General features: G+C 42.7%; 1 protein-coding gene across 2 annotated transcripts in view; it reads right to left on the bottom strand.

Annotated features, from left to right (window-relative positions):
• The window catches only part of ELK4 (ETS transcription factor ELK4), a 101,946-nt gene that overhangs the window by 29,816 nt on the left and 55,996 nt on the right, over window positions 1–16,134 (bottom strand). For both annotated transcript variants that reach the window (XM_077481216.1, XM_077481217.1), the window contains one exon: window positions 14,547–15,437. In XM_077481216.1, coding sequence (XP_077337342.1) covers window positions 14,547–15,437 — 891 coding nt within the window. The remainder of the gene's footprint in view (window positions 1–14,546; window positions 15,438–16,134) is intronic.

The following is a 16,134-nucleotide window of genomic DNA, read 5'->3' as shown; positions in this document are numbered from 1 at the left end:
CATGCCGTCGAAAGTGTTACTGTTGGTAAATGTGATGTTGTTGAGGGCAATGACATTGAAAAATGTATTGCTTGTAATGTCATGTCTGAGAATGATGTTGGTAATGTGTTCACTACCACTGATAAGAGTAGGATATCTCCCGTGACAACCAGAGGCACAGGATTGTCCATGGAATTCTCATGGGGTCTCCATGTCTTGGGCAGCTCCCCATCCCTAATGCCGCATACACGACCAGTTTTCCCATCGGAATAAACTCTGAAGGTTTTTCCGACGGAGTCTTGCATACACAGGATCGCACCAAAGTCCAATAATCAAGAACGCAGTGACGTACAACACGTACGACAGGACTAGAAAAAGCAAGTTCACTAGCCAGTAGCCAATAGCCTCCGTCTCATACTTGCTTCAGAGCATGTGTCGTTTTTGGTCCATCGGAACAGCATACAGACGAGCGGTTTTCCCAATAGGAATTGGTTCCATTGGAAATATTTAAACATGTTCTATTTCTAGGTCCATCAGAATTTTCAGGAAAAAAAAAAAAAAAAAAGTCAGATGAGGCATACACACGATCGGAATATACAAAGAAAAGCTTCTGTCTGAGTTTTTCTGGACATTCCGCTCGTGTGGATGCGGCATAAGTGTATCCTAGTTGGCAATGGGTTAATTCAGCCTGCAAAAGCTGAGTGTGCAAAGCTGCATGTGTCAGTAGCACCACCAGAGCAAGGTGGTCAAAATAGTGTATTGCACCCTGCCTGGGGTGATGAAGCGTCATCCCAATGTGATACGAATAAAAACCATGTTGTCACATTGTGACGTATATAGAAGTGACAATGTGTCGTTTTGGCTAAAGAATCCCAGGTTCCTGTGAGGTCTTCTAGAGCATGTGATGCAGCACTGTGGAGCAACCATGAGGGATCTACAGTGGTCTGGGATAGTTGGTGTGAGAATGCACCATGTGTTAAAAGGCTATTGTGTGTAATGATGTGGCGGACATAACACCTGCTATGCCCATTGGAGGGATCACAGAACAGCCGTACTCAAGGGCGTGTTAGCCCCTGCGAGGGTTGATCCCCTTCAGTCTGAAGGAACAGTTCAGGGCGCTGGCATGGCAGATGTGTTGTCCACAGCTCAACAGCTAAATTATGTCGTCAAGTCTAAAGGTGACAATGTGACCAAGGCTGACTTGCAGAGGCTCATTGTCGAGTTAGAGGGGAAGAGTAGGAGACAGGTGTCTGGCAGCTCTCCAGTGGAGCACCAGGCTGTGATGATGGGTACCTTTAAGAAGGTGGAGGTCTCTTAAAATGTTCCAACCTTTCAAATGGCAGGGTATTAGACCCCTCATGTCTCGGACAAGGGAAAGGTCCCTAAAATCTTACTTGAAATGCTGGAGTTGGTAAAAACACAATCACTGTACACTTGTGTGTCTCCACCACAGTCAGACCAGGTGGTACAAGCCATGCTGGGTAACATTGATCAAGAATGTAATTGGTGGGACCAATGCTTACTAACAGTTCAGAACAGGATCTCCCAATTCCCTGTGAGAGTGCTTCCAGTCACTGATTGGTGTGGAAGGCGCTCAAGAGAAATGTTGGCGACATCAGGGATCTCTCTGCCTGATGCAGTAACTAGGAACATTTCTGCTGGTTCAGCTAAGCAGTGGTCAGTAGAGGGTGCAGATACCGTTCACCTGCAAGGCCTAATAAAAAGGAAGGGCCGAGAATAGATGCAGCAGATGCGAAGATGCTTTTTGCAAAGTGGGACAAGTTACGGTACCCAGAGACACTGTGGAAAAAGTGCTAAAGGTATTGGTTGCTGTAACGATGTAATGTGTGTACATCAGTCTGCACAACAGTAGCAAGAAATGGTTTGTGCTTGGATCAGTGCCATTTGTTAGAACAGCCCCGCTAATGGAGTGTTGACAACGGGTGAGGCGAGGCTGTGCGATGGTCCCTTTTGGCTATAGTTGCTCACCTGTGTGTGGTCCCTCCTAACAAACACTGGAAAAGAAAGCACTGATGGCATCAGAAGTTGTGACCTCAGAATTTGTGATCGGTTAATGATTGGTGCTGTTAACAATGATTTGGTTGCTGGGTGTAACAGGAAAAAGGTTGTTAAACCAAAAAAGACCTATGTTGAAGGTTAAAACAGATCAGTGAGTTGAAAGGAAGGATCAAGGAAAGCAGGAGTTCCAAGAAAAGAGAATAAGCACAGGCACCCCAAGAGAAAAGAGGGAGAAGGCCGAGTATAAGGAACAGTAGAACCCTGTTCGGGTTTAGGGTGGGATGTACCTGGAAGCACACCTGGAAATAGGGTTGGGCCTATGTGACTGACAGCCAGCATAGGTGTCCCAACTGCAATGGCAGGTGCAGATGTTCCTCCCTCCGCATCGAAACAAGGGGGCAGTGGGACGTGGCAAGGCTCTGTAACTATGGAAATGACCAGGAAATCGACAGAGTTTGTCTGCTGACTGCAAGGCTACAGGTGTATGTATTTTAAATGGAGATAACTGCTCTGGCAGCTTTCTCCCGATTTTGCCATCTCTGCATGGGGCTCCATAGTTTGGAGATTTCTAAGAGTCTTGGGTGGGATGGGATCTCCAACCCTGTGTCTGAGTTTTGTGAACAGCCAGCAGGGTCTGTGTCCAGGTTCACACAGCCTATATAATGAGGGGCTGGTGAGAGCAGTAGGAGGTGGAAGGTGGAGTGTGAGCAGCTTGCTGCCGTTTGAAGACAGACCCCTGCCAAGAAAACTGTTTGCCCTGCGGGAGACTGCAGCCCATGTAAGGGTGATTTTATGCACAGGGACGGGCAAAGGCTGGCCAGCTTTGAGAGTCTGGGAGACTAAGGAAGCCAGTGAGTTCAGGGGGCTGGAAGGAATTGAGAAGTCTGTTGGGAGCAAGCAGAGGTACTGCTGAAAAGTAAGCCGGGTGCCTCAGTGTTTTTCATTTATGTGCTAAATGAAGTTCAAACCCCTGTGTGGGAATCCTGGATGGACTTTGACTTCTGTTTCAATTTTTCTTTTTATAAAAGTGGGCTAGCAGGCCCTTAACAATAATGCCTGTGTGACATGGACTCACTGCACAGAAAATAGCATCTACCACAGAACACCCCTCAATATCACAAGCAGTAAGGAATTGTGGATGGGGGCAGAGGGAGAGAAGGAGGGGGGAGGGGGTGGTCGTGGAGCGAGGAGAGAGCACAGCCTACATTTGTGCTAGGAGGGGGGATTTAAGCGAATTGTGCTGGGAGCATGTGGTTGTGTGCCTGGGGGGGTATGTGTTTGAAGGAATTGGGGGTGGGGGGAGAATAGAAGGGGAGGGTTGTGCTAGGGGTGTGGGAATTGGGAGCATGGGGGTTTGTGCTAGAAGGAACTTGGAGGGGGAAGAGTTACCATATAAGATCACTGAGCTGTGCCACACAGACTACATTTTAGGGCTTCTTCACACCAGGTGCAGTGGAGGTAGCATGTGCATAAATTGAAAGTTTTGCAGTTGCACGTGGGTGCCATTATTACCTAATGACACCTCCATGTATCTAGCAAATGTGTGTACATTTGTGCTCGTTAAAAAAATGCGACATACGTGAACACACAAGAAAGCGCGTTCTCAGACACACCTCCTGGCGTAAATGAGCCCTCAGACTGGTGTGCCACCAGACTGTGCACAGTTCTTAAAGGGTGCCTGGAGTGAAAAAAAAAGGTTCAAACACAGCCTTAACCTTGACAACTTGGCACTTAAACCCCCTAACCAGACCAATTTTCAATGCTCTCACACTTTGAACGACAATTACTCCTTCATAAAACATATGAAATTGTCCTTTTTTCACACAAATTGAGCTTTCTTTTGGTGGCATTTATAAACCGCAGTTTTTTGCGCTATAAAAAAAAATAAAAAAATAAAAAAATCCTGTTTTATAAAATTTTATACTGCTACATATCTTTGGTGAAAAAAATCCAAATCAGTGTATATTTGGTCTATTTGTATTTGGTATATTTGGTATATTTGTGAAAATTAGAGTCCACAAGCTATAGTGCTAATCTCGGAAAATCGATCACACCTGAAGTACTGACAGCCTAGCTCATTTCTCGAGACCCTAACAAGCCAGGGGGGCTGGAAAATCAACGGCCAGGGTTGACGGGAAGAGGCCGACATGGGGACAAGGTGCTTGGGGGGGGGGGGGGGGGGGCGCTTGTTCGTCCCCACCCCCTTTCCTGACCGGCCAGGCTACATGCTCAGATAAGCGTTTGATATGGACTTTGGGGGGACCCCACACCGTTTTTTTGGCTTAGGGCTTCCCTTTTAAGTCCATACCAGGTGACAGGGCTAGAGATGTGTCAATCTCGCCGATGAAGGCGGTGACATTGACTTCTTTTGCTAGTCCCGGCTACCTGGAGTCACGTTCAAAATGAACTGACTTTTCTCAGTGTGAGGGCAAGTCCGTTCATTTCAAAAGTCCGGCAGACTCCCGTCATAGTCCGGCAGATTGTGCGTTGAAAAAGTCTGGTCGTTTGTGGGCAGGTCCGCTCGTTCTGAAAATCCGGCGGACCTCCGCTACAAAGTCCGGCGGTTTGTCTGCCAGATTACCCCAAGTTTTTGTAAAATGTTGAAAGGAAATGAAAAACGCATATTTTTTTTTTACACTTACACACACACACACACACACACATCAAAAATACACCCCAAAATAGATTCTCCTACTACTGAGTATGGAAATACCACACGTGTGAGAAAATACAGACATACAGAGGCCGAACACGCAGGGAGCACCATCAGGTGTTCTAGGGGCATACACGTCAAATCTAATTTGACTACCTATTACACTTTGAAGCACTGTAGTGACATGGATAAGCTGTGGATGGGGATGGCCAAGCATGGTTGAGCCATGAATGCGGATGACTTGGTATGGCTGAGTATGGATGGGTAGAGATCTCTCTATCACCAAATAACATGCCCAAGCTCATTTCTTCACAACACACAGCCACAAAGGCAAGAGAATTCTTGTTGGGCAGTTTATTAGTGCTTGGACGAACAAACTTAGACCAAATTGTAACGGTTCAAAGAATGTCAGGCAAAATGGTAGGCCCTTGCGCATGTTCACTTCATCAAATCTGGTCCTCTTTGAAAAAAGTTTGGACCCCCCTGCTGTAAGAGGTGGCAAGCCATTTATTGGAAAATTCACTATATACACATGAAAAGACTGAAATGGCAAGAGGTTCTTGTCATGTTCACAACTCTAAACTATAAGAAGCTAGAGGAGGGCTAACCTTAACAGGCTCCACTTGTAATAATAGGATTTTTAAAACAGTTTACCTGTAAAATCCTTTTCTTTGAAGTACATCACTGGACACAGAGCCATAGTAGTTACTATGTGTGTTATTAGCACTCACCTAGCAGTAAAAAAAGGGTCGGTGGTTTGAAACCCAACCATGACACTACCTGGAGTTTGCATGTTCTCCCTGTGCCTGTGTGGGTTAACTCCGGGTACTCCGGTTTCCTCCCACACTCCAAAGACATGCTGAAAGATTAATTGGCTTCTGTCCAAAATTGACCCTAGTATATGAATGGGGACCTTGGATTGAGGGTAGGGACTGATGTGAGTGTGCGATGTACAGGGTTAGGGACAATTGTAGACACACACCCACACTCTGGACCTGGATGGACTAGTGTCCATCAACCTTACTAACTATGTAACTATGACACTGGCATGCCCTCAGATAAAAAGTGCACTCCCTATATAACCCCTCCCACTACTGGGAGTATCTCAGTTTTGTAGCAAAGCAATACACGTGTATACCAAAGAAGGGAGGGACCTCTGTGTCCCGTGATGTACTTCAAAGAAAAGGATTTTACAGGTAAGCAGTTTTAAAAATCCTATTTTCTTATCATACATCACAGGACACAGAGCCATAGTAGTTACTATGTGGGATGTCCCATAGCAATGCCAACTGAAGGGAGACGCAACAAAAAGTACGGCAATAAAAGACTAGAGGAAAAAGCCTGTAGTACACTGGGCCCAAAGGCAATATCCTCATGACCTTTTACATCTAGTTGATAGAATCTGGTAAACGTATAGACTGAAGACCAAGCTGCGGCCTTACAGATTTGAGCCATGGAGGCTTGGTGATGCACTTCCCAGGAAGCACTAACAGCCCTAGATGAGAGCGTTTTGATTTCAGAGAGTGGAATCCACCTCTTTAAAAATGAGCTTGAACGATTAATCTATTTAGAATAGTAGATTTCGATGCTGCATGTCCTCCTTTAGGACTTTCAGGGAACACGAATAAAAACATAAATTTTCTGAATCAGAGCAATCACCTTTAAGAAGACAGTGACTGCCCTCACCACATCAAAAAAAAAAAAAGTAGTGATTTTTCTTTCAAAGAACAGGGTAGATAAAAACCCGATACTACCTTTGGTAAAAAGTTAGGATGAGGATGCAATACTACCTCATCCTTGTGAACAACAAAAATACAAGAAAGAGCAGCCAATACTGACATCCATCTTGCAGCAGATATGGTTACCAGAAAAAACTGTGAATGGGAAAAATTCCCCCGCAGTGGGGTTTTCAGGCAGCAATAAATAAATAAATGTAAAGGAGTATTGTATAAACAATTCAATGTTTATTGATGTAAGAAGATATAGCACACTAGTTAAGACATGTGCTCCACTGGGCAAGTAATATACAATAAAACAAAAATGGAAAAATGGGTGTACATATGCAGACAACAATTTCATACAGACACCATACAGAATTGACAGTGGAGATATGACCCTGAAGCGTTTCAACCCAACATAGAGGTCTTCTTCAGAGGGGTGGTCTGCTAGAGGAAAAGGATATTGTGAATACATGTATCAATTGATAATAATTCTATACAGTGTAGATACCCAATACCGTAGTATAGTTACTCAGTAAATGTACATCCAAAGAAATAGAGAAAAAACATTCCCAGTGGAGATCCCTCTTAAAAACAGACCACTTGTCTCTCCCCACATGGGGTTCCAAAGCCCTCAGTCGCCGCCGTATACCAGGGGAAAAAGTAAAACGGGGTCCAATGGTGTGGCTTAAGAGAGGTCACACTTATAGCTCCCCTCCCATAAACAATAAGGGAGGGAATGCAAACATCAGCAGCCAGACGGTGGACGAGTCCTACCTGCAGAAAAATTCCATGCAAATATGCAATCAGCAGCATAGCGTGCTCAAAATTAAGTGGGCAGGCAACTACAGTGCGAATCTATAGAGAGAGATATATAGATATATATATTCTCTATCTCATCTCTCATTGGGCACGCTGTGAATGGCCGTTTACAGCGATCTGTGACTGGCTGTGTCCGGGGGACACGGCCAGCACAGAATTTCCCCGATGCATGCCCGCGGCGGCGCGCAGAGTCCAGGGACGCCCTCCCGGCAGTTAGCGTCCGCGCTTCAGCCGTCTTTTGGCTATAGCGTGGGCGCGAAGTGGTTAAAAGAAAAATAAATAAAACAAAAACAAAAAAACAACTAAATTCAAGTCCCAAGGGTCCAGGGGTTACTTAACCAAAGATTAAGCCGAGTTACCCCCTGAACAAAGTTATGGACTGCAAAGCAAGTGTTCATTGAAATAATACCGGTAAGGCCAAGACCTGTCCTTAGAAAGCACTCAAGGCCAGCTTTATTTCTCACCCCATCTGCAGAAAAAAAAAAAAAAAAATCAAGAACTCTACCTAGATTTATTGTCTGGGGTGCAACTCCAGGTTTCACACCAGGAGACGTATGTTTCTCAGACTCCATAATATATAACCATGGAGGCTGGCTCTGCGTAAACCAAGGTAGAAAACTACCAAACCTGACAGTGCACGCTTCTTCAGAGTGTGGGTCTCAATAGCCAAACTGTTAAATTTATCGTTTGTAAAGTAGGATGGAACTTCGGACATTGCGAGAGAAGATCTGGCCATGAAGGTAGGGTCCATGGGTTCCCTACTGCCATCTCTACGATCTCTGCATACCAAAACTTCCTGGATCTCGCCGGGGGTGACCAGTATCAATGACTCCCCCCCCCCCCCCCCCCACTTGATCCTGTCAAGAAGAAGTTGTGGCTGCAGGCAGAATAAGAGGGAATGCACAAATCAGTGAGAACCGATTCCGCAGGAATAGCAAGGCATCCGTTATGCATGCTAGCGGATCCTTTGTTTTGACACAAATTTGTCAATCTTTTTTGTTGAGCCTGGACACAAACAGATCTATGTCTGGGATCCCCCATCCTTGACATATTGACAGGAAGATTTCGGGGTGAAGGAACCATTCTCCTGGGAAAAACTGCTGGTGACTCAAGTAATCCACCTGCCAATTTTCTATTCCTAGAATGAAAACTGCCGATAGGCAATGTACATTGCCTTCTTCCCAAGATAGGATTAGACTCACCTTTCTCTGGGCTGCACAACTTCTTGTGCCCCCTTGGTGATTAATATAGGCCATTGCTGTGGCATAAACGGATTGACTCCTAGCAGGACAATACCTTAAACTGAACGTTCAGGCCCTCAGAACCAAGTGTTCTGCCTGAATTTGTAAAATGTTAAGGTGCAAGGCCATTTCTGATCTAAGCCACTTCTCCTGGACAGCTGCCTCTTTCAGGACTGTCCCCCAACCTAAACAAAAAAAGGTTGGCATATGTTGATACCATTTCCCAGGTAACTGAAATAAGGATTTTCCCCTTCGCAGATTTTTGGATGTTAACCATAAACTGAGGCTCCAGCGCACTCCGCCTACATCACCTGGTATTTCTAAGTGGTCTTTCCTCCGGGTACTAACCAGGCCCGTCCCCGCTTAGCCTCCAAGATCGGACGAAATCAAGTGCCATCAGGGTGATGTGGCCTACAGTATCTTGTAGGCGTCCTCCCTCAAGACCTCTTTTGTCCCTGGGGTTAACCCTGAGGATTACCCTTTGAACCTGGCAGCAGAGGCCGTCGTGACTGCCTGGAGACTGATGCCCCTGGCACAGAAGTAACCTTGAAATAAAAAAAACACAATTAGTCCTTCACTTAAAAGGCGAAAGGGGATCTTTCTTTTGCTAGAAATTTTTTGGATATATCCAAAACATCCCCAGATAGCGGTCTTACCGCAAAAGGGAAGATTAGCCAGGAGCTTCTTGCTTGGCGCTTAACCACTTGCCGACTGCCGCATGCCCCTACTTTGGGGACAGATATCTTTATGGCAGCAGCTAGCTGCCATAACCCCGATATCCCCACGTTCAGCCGGCTACAAGATAAAAGTGGTCTCTGCAGCGGATTCGGCACAAGATCACTTTTAAATCGGTGGCGGGAGAGGGCCCCCCTCCAGCCACGATCTGGTGCCCTCGGCCGCTTACCGGAGCCATCAGCAGCAGCAGAGGCGATCGCGTCTGTTTCCTTTGTAAGTTCTGTATATAATTGTATTCTTTTTTTATATGTATTGCACAATGCCCTCACTGTGCACACGGCACTAATAATGTTTTCAGTACATGTTTTGCATTCTTTCGAGTCCCGATTAGAATTGGCCTGCCTATGTAACGCCCCTTGTTACCATAAACAGACAACTGTAATATTAATGGGATACATACGTAACCATGTGTATAAAAACCTTCAAATGCATCATAATAAAAAGGAGAACAGTTATTTGGAAAGATGCTGAGCGTATCTTTTGTCTGTTCCCTACTGCAGTAGTTATTCATTTGGAACCACTAATCAATATGAGAATAGGAATTGCCCATCTATAAAATATCCATTTCAGGTGGCTAGCTTTGCCGAGGAGGGGTTCTCAGGTGACCCTGAGTATCCGAAACGAGGAGCTTGAGATGATCCGGGAATTTCTGATAATCAGCCGGCTGAGGTAAGCCTTTTGCTTACATTTGAGTTATCAGACTTCCTTGATCGGTAAGGCATTTTCAGGACAAAGGGTACCTTTTTTACTCCCCTTAATCGAACTGTATTGATTGATGGTTATATGTTATGTTGTCACTGTCTACTGTGTTAGAGATATGAAAGGGAAGACTAGTGCAGGTATATGTAGTACATCTGCTAGATAAAGTAGTTTAGAGGCAAGAGGGTATTAGGCACACGTAGAGAAGACTGGCCAGTCATTATGGGAATTAAATTAAGTAAGGGAATGAAGGCTAAGAGACCCTCAAAAATGCCCAGTGCAAGAGGAGCGCTATATATGAATCGAAGGTGCGGTTCCGCCTATACTGAGCCCCTATATTAACGGTTAAAGTGGACAGGGATCCACAATGGGAAACTGGGTTATCAAAAGTCCACAGGGACTAAGAATCATGCATAGTAAACGGCTATCTATGTGATTAGGATGGATCAAGGGTGACAATTAACACAAGACAGAAAGGGACATGTTGATGTTAAGTTGTGGGATGAATTTGGGGTCAGGCACTACAACTAGTAAAGTCAAGAAACAGTGATGAGAGTTAAAACAGAATACATTATATGTTGTCAGAGAGGGAAGATGGGATGAGCACTCTGGCTACCCATCTGATCATAGAAGGTATAGTATGTGAAGTATGATAACAATACGTTGGATGCAAAGGATATCAAAACACAATAAGGAAAGCAAAAGTTTAAGCAAGGAAGTACTAAAAAAGCGTTAAAAGAAAGTGAGAATGATATGCATGTGTTGTGTACAAATGGGAAAAATTTTAGCGATTTTAGAGAGATATTCGTGTATGTTTGTGAATGCTGGAACCTTTAGTTCTATCGCTTGTATGTGTCATGTACGCAGATGTGACCCCCTTCTTTGTGCTCTCCTGAAAGAATGTAGCTGGGATGAGAGGTTGGTGATAAGCTGGAAGGACACCATGCCAATTTCAGTTTTTTAGACAAAACATTTATAACAAAAATGTGCTGGGTTAACGAATCTAATGTTAAACAATGTGAACACAATTATTTTTGAATCTGTTTTCCAAACATGGTAAAATGAAGGTTACATTTAACTGGGTCTTACACAAATTGAGTATCCTTTGACCTTTGATAGTGAAAACCGTGCATTTAAAAAAAATGAAGTATAATGTCCCCCTTTAAGGACATTTACCTGTGCATATATATTAGCGTGTGATATTGAAGTTATCATATGAGTATTAATTGCTAATATGAGTTTAACAATTGTATTAATAAATATAGATATATTGAAACTAGTTTAGACAACCTTTGGTTGGAAATGAAATCCAGGTTAATGGGGAAATTGGTAAAAATGGGATTTGTTTAGATTAAGATAATAAATGTAAAATGACAAAATTGTTGAGTGGAAAGAAAAAAAAAAAAAAAAAAAAAAAAAGGATTAAAATGAGGTTGTTAATGAATACAGCTGCAATAATATTTAACAAAGCCAAGATGGGTGGGAGACAAAACGTTTTTCTACAGAGATGAAATCTTAAAGTCTAATAACCTGATGTGCGGTCTATGATGTGAGAGTAATAATAAATAACATTTAAATATAACAGACCTATCACATCAATTCCACACACCCAGTTAGGATAGATGCCACCTGCAGCCAGTTGTTTTATAGTTTTTGATGGCCGAGTGCTTTCTGGTCCATCATATAGATTGTTGGTCCTTTTGTTTTTATGTATTTTTATTTTTGAAATCCAAAGCAGAATATGTGGATTGTGAAATGATGTGCCCCTTTTCCTTGTAAGTGCAGTGGGTATAAGTAGAAGAATATTTTGGATTTATGGACATCTCTGCATGACTGCAGGGTATTCTTATCATTTATTACAATATTGCCAGGAAAAAGTTGTCTGTTTGAAACATGAAACTGGAGTTCTTACACAAACAGCATGATAGAAAACAAGCCATTGTTATATTTATGGAAGCTGGACCCAGTAATGAAGGGTTCATCGTGATATATCAGAGCTATAGCTTTTATGTAAAAGGTGCTATTAGACAAAGTTACAGACATTATTTTAGTCAAATATTTAATTTTTAAGGGTCCGACATTCTGCACAGCAAATATATAGCTAACTAAAGGTTTGTCTAATGAAGGGTTCAAAATATGAATTTGTTTGGTTTATGTACAAATCTAACAATTTATGTTTTGTTTATGTACAAATTTACATTTGAAACAAGCCACCTTATTGCCTCTATTGGAGGAGGCTGGAGACAAAGAAAAACCACATGTTCAATTGATGACGCAGGAATCAGCTGCTGTGAGCCTAGCGCAGGACACACTCCCAGAACACCCGAGTATTTACTTTTTTGTAGGGTTATTCCCGGTTTTATACTGGAGGATGCCGTTTACTGAGGATGCAGTTTATCACCCAGAAGGATACTTTGTATTCAGAGTCATTGGATCCTTTTCCCCCAGCTCAAGAAGCAGAGCTCCATGTTTTAGCAAAGCCTGTGAGCTAAAAAAACGAGTATATATATTTATATAGATAGTTGGGATATAGAGAGCTTTTGGTTCCATTTGGAGGGCCAGAAGTTTGCTTTTATTTCGGCAGGTAAACCAATCAAGCATGCCAAGTTAATTTGATCGGCTGTTTTCAGCCTTCCAGGTTTTGGCTGAGGTAGTCATACTAAAAGTAAAACTCACACATAGAAGCAGACCAGGCGACTCTAAGGATGCTGCATTTACAGACCCGGACACTTTCTGGGCTGTGCAATTCACAGATTCCACCCTAGTTCTGGCCCAGTATAGCTGGGATTAATAATTCAACTTTAAGGACCACAGAACAAGAAGAACAAGTGGTCCACAGAGGGCAACCTCTTACGAAACAAGACTTTGGAAAAGGTGATCATTTATGTCTGCCAGCAACTCTTTTCCCTTCAGCTTGACACATGGACCGTGTTATCAGTCACAAGTAGTTATGGCTGCCTTAGTAAATCAGTGTGGGATGGAGCCAGAGTTCTTCACAGTTGTTTTTATAACATACCATTTCTTGTTTTACCTGTTACCAAAAGGTGTTACCAAAAGCTGAACATACCTTACAGAGATAACAAAAAGATATATCCAGATGCCCAAGTCAGGATCTTATGAGTATGCATTTTGTCCGCATGGACATGTTTTCTGGATGTCCAGTGGCAAATACTACTGCAAAGGCCACAGTAAAAAGTGTTATCAGAAGTAGTTTGTAAGTACAGAGTGCAGAATCTACAGATGCTGAGCCTATCTTGTGTCTGTTCCCTACTGCAGTAGTTATTAATTTGGAACCACTAATCAATATGAGGATAGGAGTTGCCCATCTATAAAATATCCATTTCACCTTGCTAGGTACGGAGGGGAAGATGGGGAAGCCTTCTTAAAAAAGGCACATTTTTTTTTATGACATTTTTTTCAAAATGCCAACATTTTTTATTGTATTTTATTAATTTTTTTTGCATTTAAACCCAAATATGAGATCTGAGGTCTTTATGACCTCAGATGTCATATTTAAGAGGTCTTGTCATTCTTTTTTTCTATTACAAGGGATGTTTACATTCCTTGTAATAGGAATAAAAATGACACAATTTTTTTTAAACAGTGTAAAAATAAAATGGTGTTTAAACCACTCTGTGGGGAGATTTTTGACCTGTGAGGCCCAAATATGAGAGGGTGCAGTTGTCACCCGGAAGGGAAGGAGGAGTAATAAAAACCATGCATGAAAAGCCTGTTCTAGCTAATGAACATAACCTAAAAATGATGATATACTGTACACAGAAAACTGACAAGTTACACCCCATTCACACTTGTGCAACTTGTCATGCAACTTTGAACATCAAAGTCATATGACAAGTCGTACCCCATGTTTTCCAATGATGATCGGTCATATGTGAGACTTAAAGTCACAGCATCTTTAAAGTAGTTCATGAACTACTTTGGTCAGACTTTCATGCAACTTCATAGACTTCAATGTCAACCCTCAAAAGTTGCATGAAAGTCGTACCTGATTGTTTTACTTGAAGTAGTAAAGTCACATCCAAGTCGCACCCATCCAAAGTTGCATAAAATTTGCATCAAAGTTGCGCTAAAGTTGCACTTAAAAGACACGCGACTTTGGAGTCGAGTCATACCAGTGTGAATAGAGTATTAAACTAGATTTTTAGTTTGGGTGCGGACAAAACAGATTGTGGAGGACAGACATCTCCTAAGCTGCCCATATATGGATTCAAAATTTCAATTCATCCACGGCTCTTCTCGACTTCTGTCAAACAGGACTGCTGACATTTTTATTTTATTTTATTTTTTTTAATCAATGGCTTGCAACCAATGAGCTGCTGATCAGTGTATTCTGATAGCAGAGTCGTCCCACTGTCATAATACAATGGTGCAGTGGGGGAAGAATCCTCCATCCACATTGACTGTGTTGATGGGGAAAGCCATTCAAGTTTTTCGGATCTGCCCGTTAGCCGATTGTGTGTGTGAAAAAACAAAACGCACACGCGCACCTATGGCCAACCTTAAGAGCCAATGGAAAAACCTAAAAAAACAAAACAAATGTAAAACAAAAACAGACTACTCTTTTCAAAAAGTTATGGAATGCAATGCAACACAGTGTAACAAGGACTAGCCAGAGTTTTAGTTCAACTCAAAGCCTAGACAGATTAAGATAATCATTACCTGGGAGAAGAATGCTGGTGTAAGAGATGCTGTGGGTAGTGAAGGGCTGAGAATACCCAAGGGGTTAGAATCACTTGTGGTGATTACCAATGTGGGAGTCAACTCTAGCTCCTTAGGCTTTTTAGATTTTCCAGTCTTCATATCCAGCACATAGCGTTCAGGTTCATGCTCAGTTTCGAGGTCAGGATCAAGTTCTGGTTCGGGATCATATTCAGACTCTGGACCAGGCTCAGGTTCTCCCTCCTGCACCTGCAATTTTGGTTCCTGAACATTCGTATTTACTTCGCTTGGAAAATCAAGGGACTGCGAAGTTACCGATTCCAAATCTGTGTCAATGGTCATATCTTGATTAGACGTTAAAGCAGGTGATAATGTTCCAGAAGGCACCAGAATGGGCGAGATACAAGTGGTTGGAGGAAGACAAGAGTTAATGGTTATATCTGTAGAAGGCTCTGCAAGTTTGTTTCGAGGTTCCGGGGGTTGGGGAGAGTCTGATGGAACAGATGCAGGATCTGGATTTCTGGCTGGTGTTGTCACAAACTTAATGACTGACGGGGGTGGCTCTAAGGCCACTTTCTTCTCTGTTGGATTTTCTACAACAGCAGGTCTGAACAGCTTTACACCAGCTGTATTCAGCGAGTTAAGAGTAAACGATGTGTACAGACCAGAGTGAATGTAATCATTACGTCCTGACGACTTAGCAGAAGGACATGGCAGTCGCTCCTTGTTACAGTTTTCTTTGTCTCGCAAAATACAGGTGTTCACAGCATCAACTGAGTTCCCATCCATTTCTTCTCCTCTACCCAAAGCCAGTGGATCCATAGTAAGGATGTCCGGGTATGAGACAAACTTGTAAACAAACTTTTGCCCATTTACTTTTTTGATAATATTCTGAAGAAAAGAAATATGGTTAACACATTCCTTCAATAATTTAAATAACACAAACAAAAATTGTAAGTTTCAGCAATTGACAGTGAAGTAACCAAATACGTCAAAAGGGCGTTAAACCTTGGAAAAGTTAAAGTTGATATTCACCCATAACTAAAGGGGTATGTCTAGTTTTCAATGGGGTTTTATTTGTTTCTTTTTCTTTTTTCCCCAGTAATGGTAGTTACTAAGAATGAAAACAAAAAGGGAAGTTTCTTCAAAAAAGAACACGACAGCAATATTTTTAGTAGTATGGGGAAGAGTTAAGACAGGAGGAGTAGTCAGAGAGGGAATTTGTTTGCAAAAGCATAAAAACAGCTAAACCCATCTTTTATCTGCTTCTCTCTCTCTCTATCTTCACTGCTCCTTCACAGGTAAATGCTGCTTGAAAATCCCTTTAGACTTGTCCTTGGTGATGGACTCTCATCTCCTTTTGCGATCAATTACCTTTTATGACTTTGGCCTGTGTCTATCTACCCTTCTCATGTGCCCTCTGGAATGCCCTCTCTAACAACTCACTTCTGTGCCAATCCCTCCTACATCTCTCTCTCTCTATCCCTCTCATTTGAGACTCACTGTATTTGTCCGTTTTTCACAAATATTCAGAAGATGGCAGCGTTTTATTGGCCTCCTGCCCCAGTATCACGCTTCCTTGTGGCCT

Source organism: Lithobates pipiens, unplaced genomic scaffold, assembly GCF_037356315.1.
Source record: "Lithobates pipiens isolate NorthernLeopardFrog02 unplaced genomic scaffold, aLitPip1_a1.2 Scaffold_16, whole genome shotgun sequence".
Taxonomy (NCBI): Eukaryota; Metazoa; Chordata; class Amphibia; order Anura; family Ranidae; genus Lithobates; species Lithobates pipiens.
The sequence above is the reverse complement of the archived record's forward strand: the minus strand, read 5'-3'. Positions and strand labels throughout refer to the sequence as shown.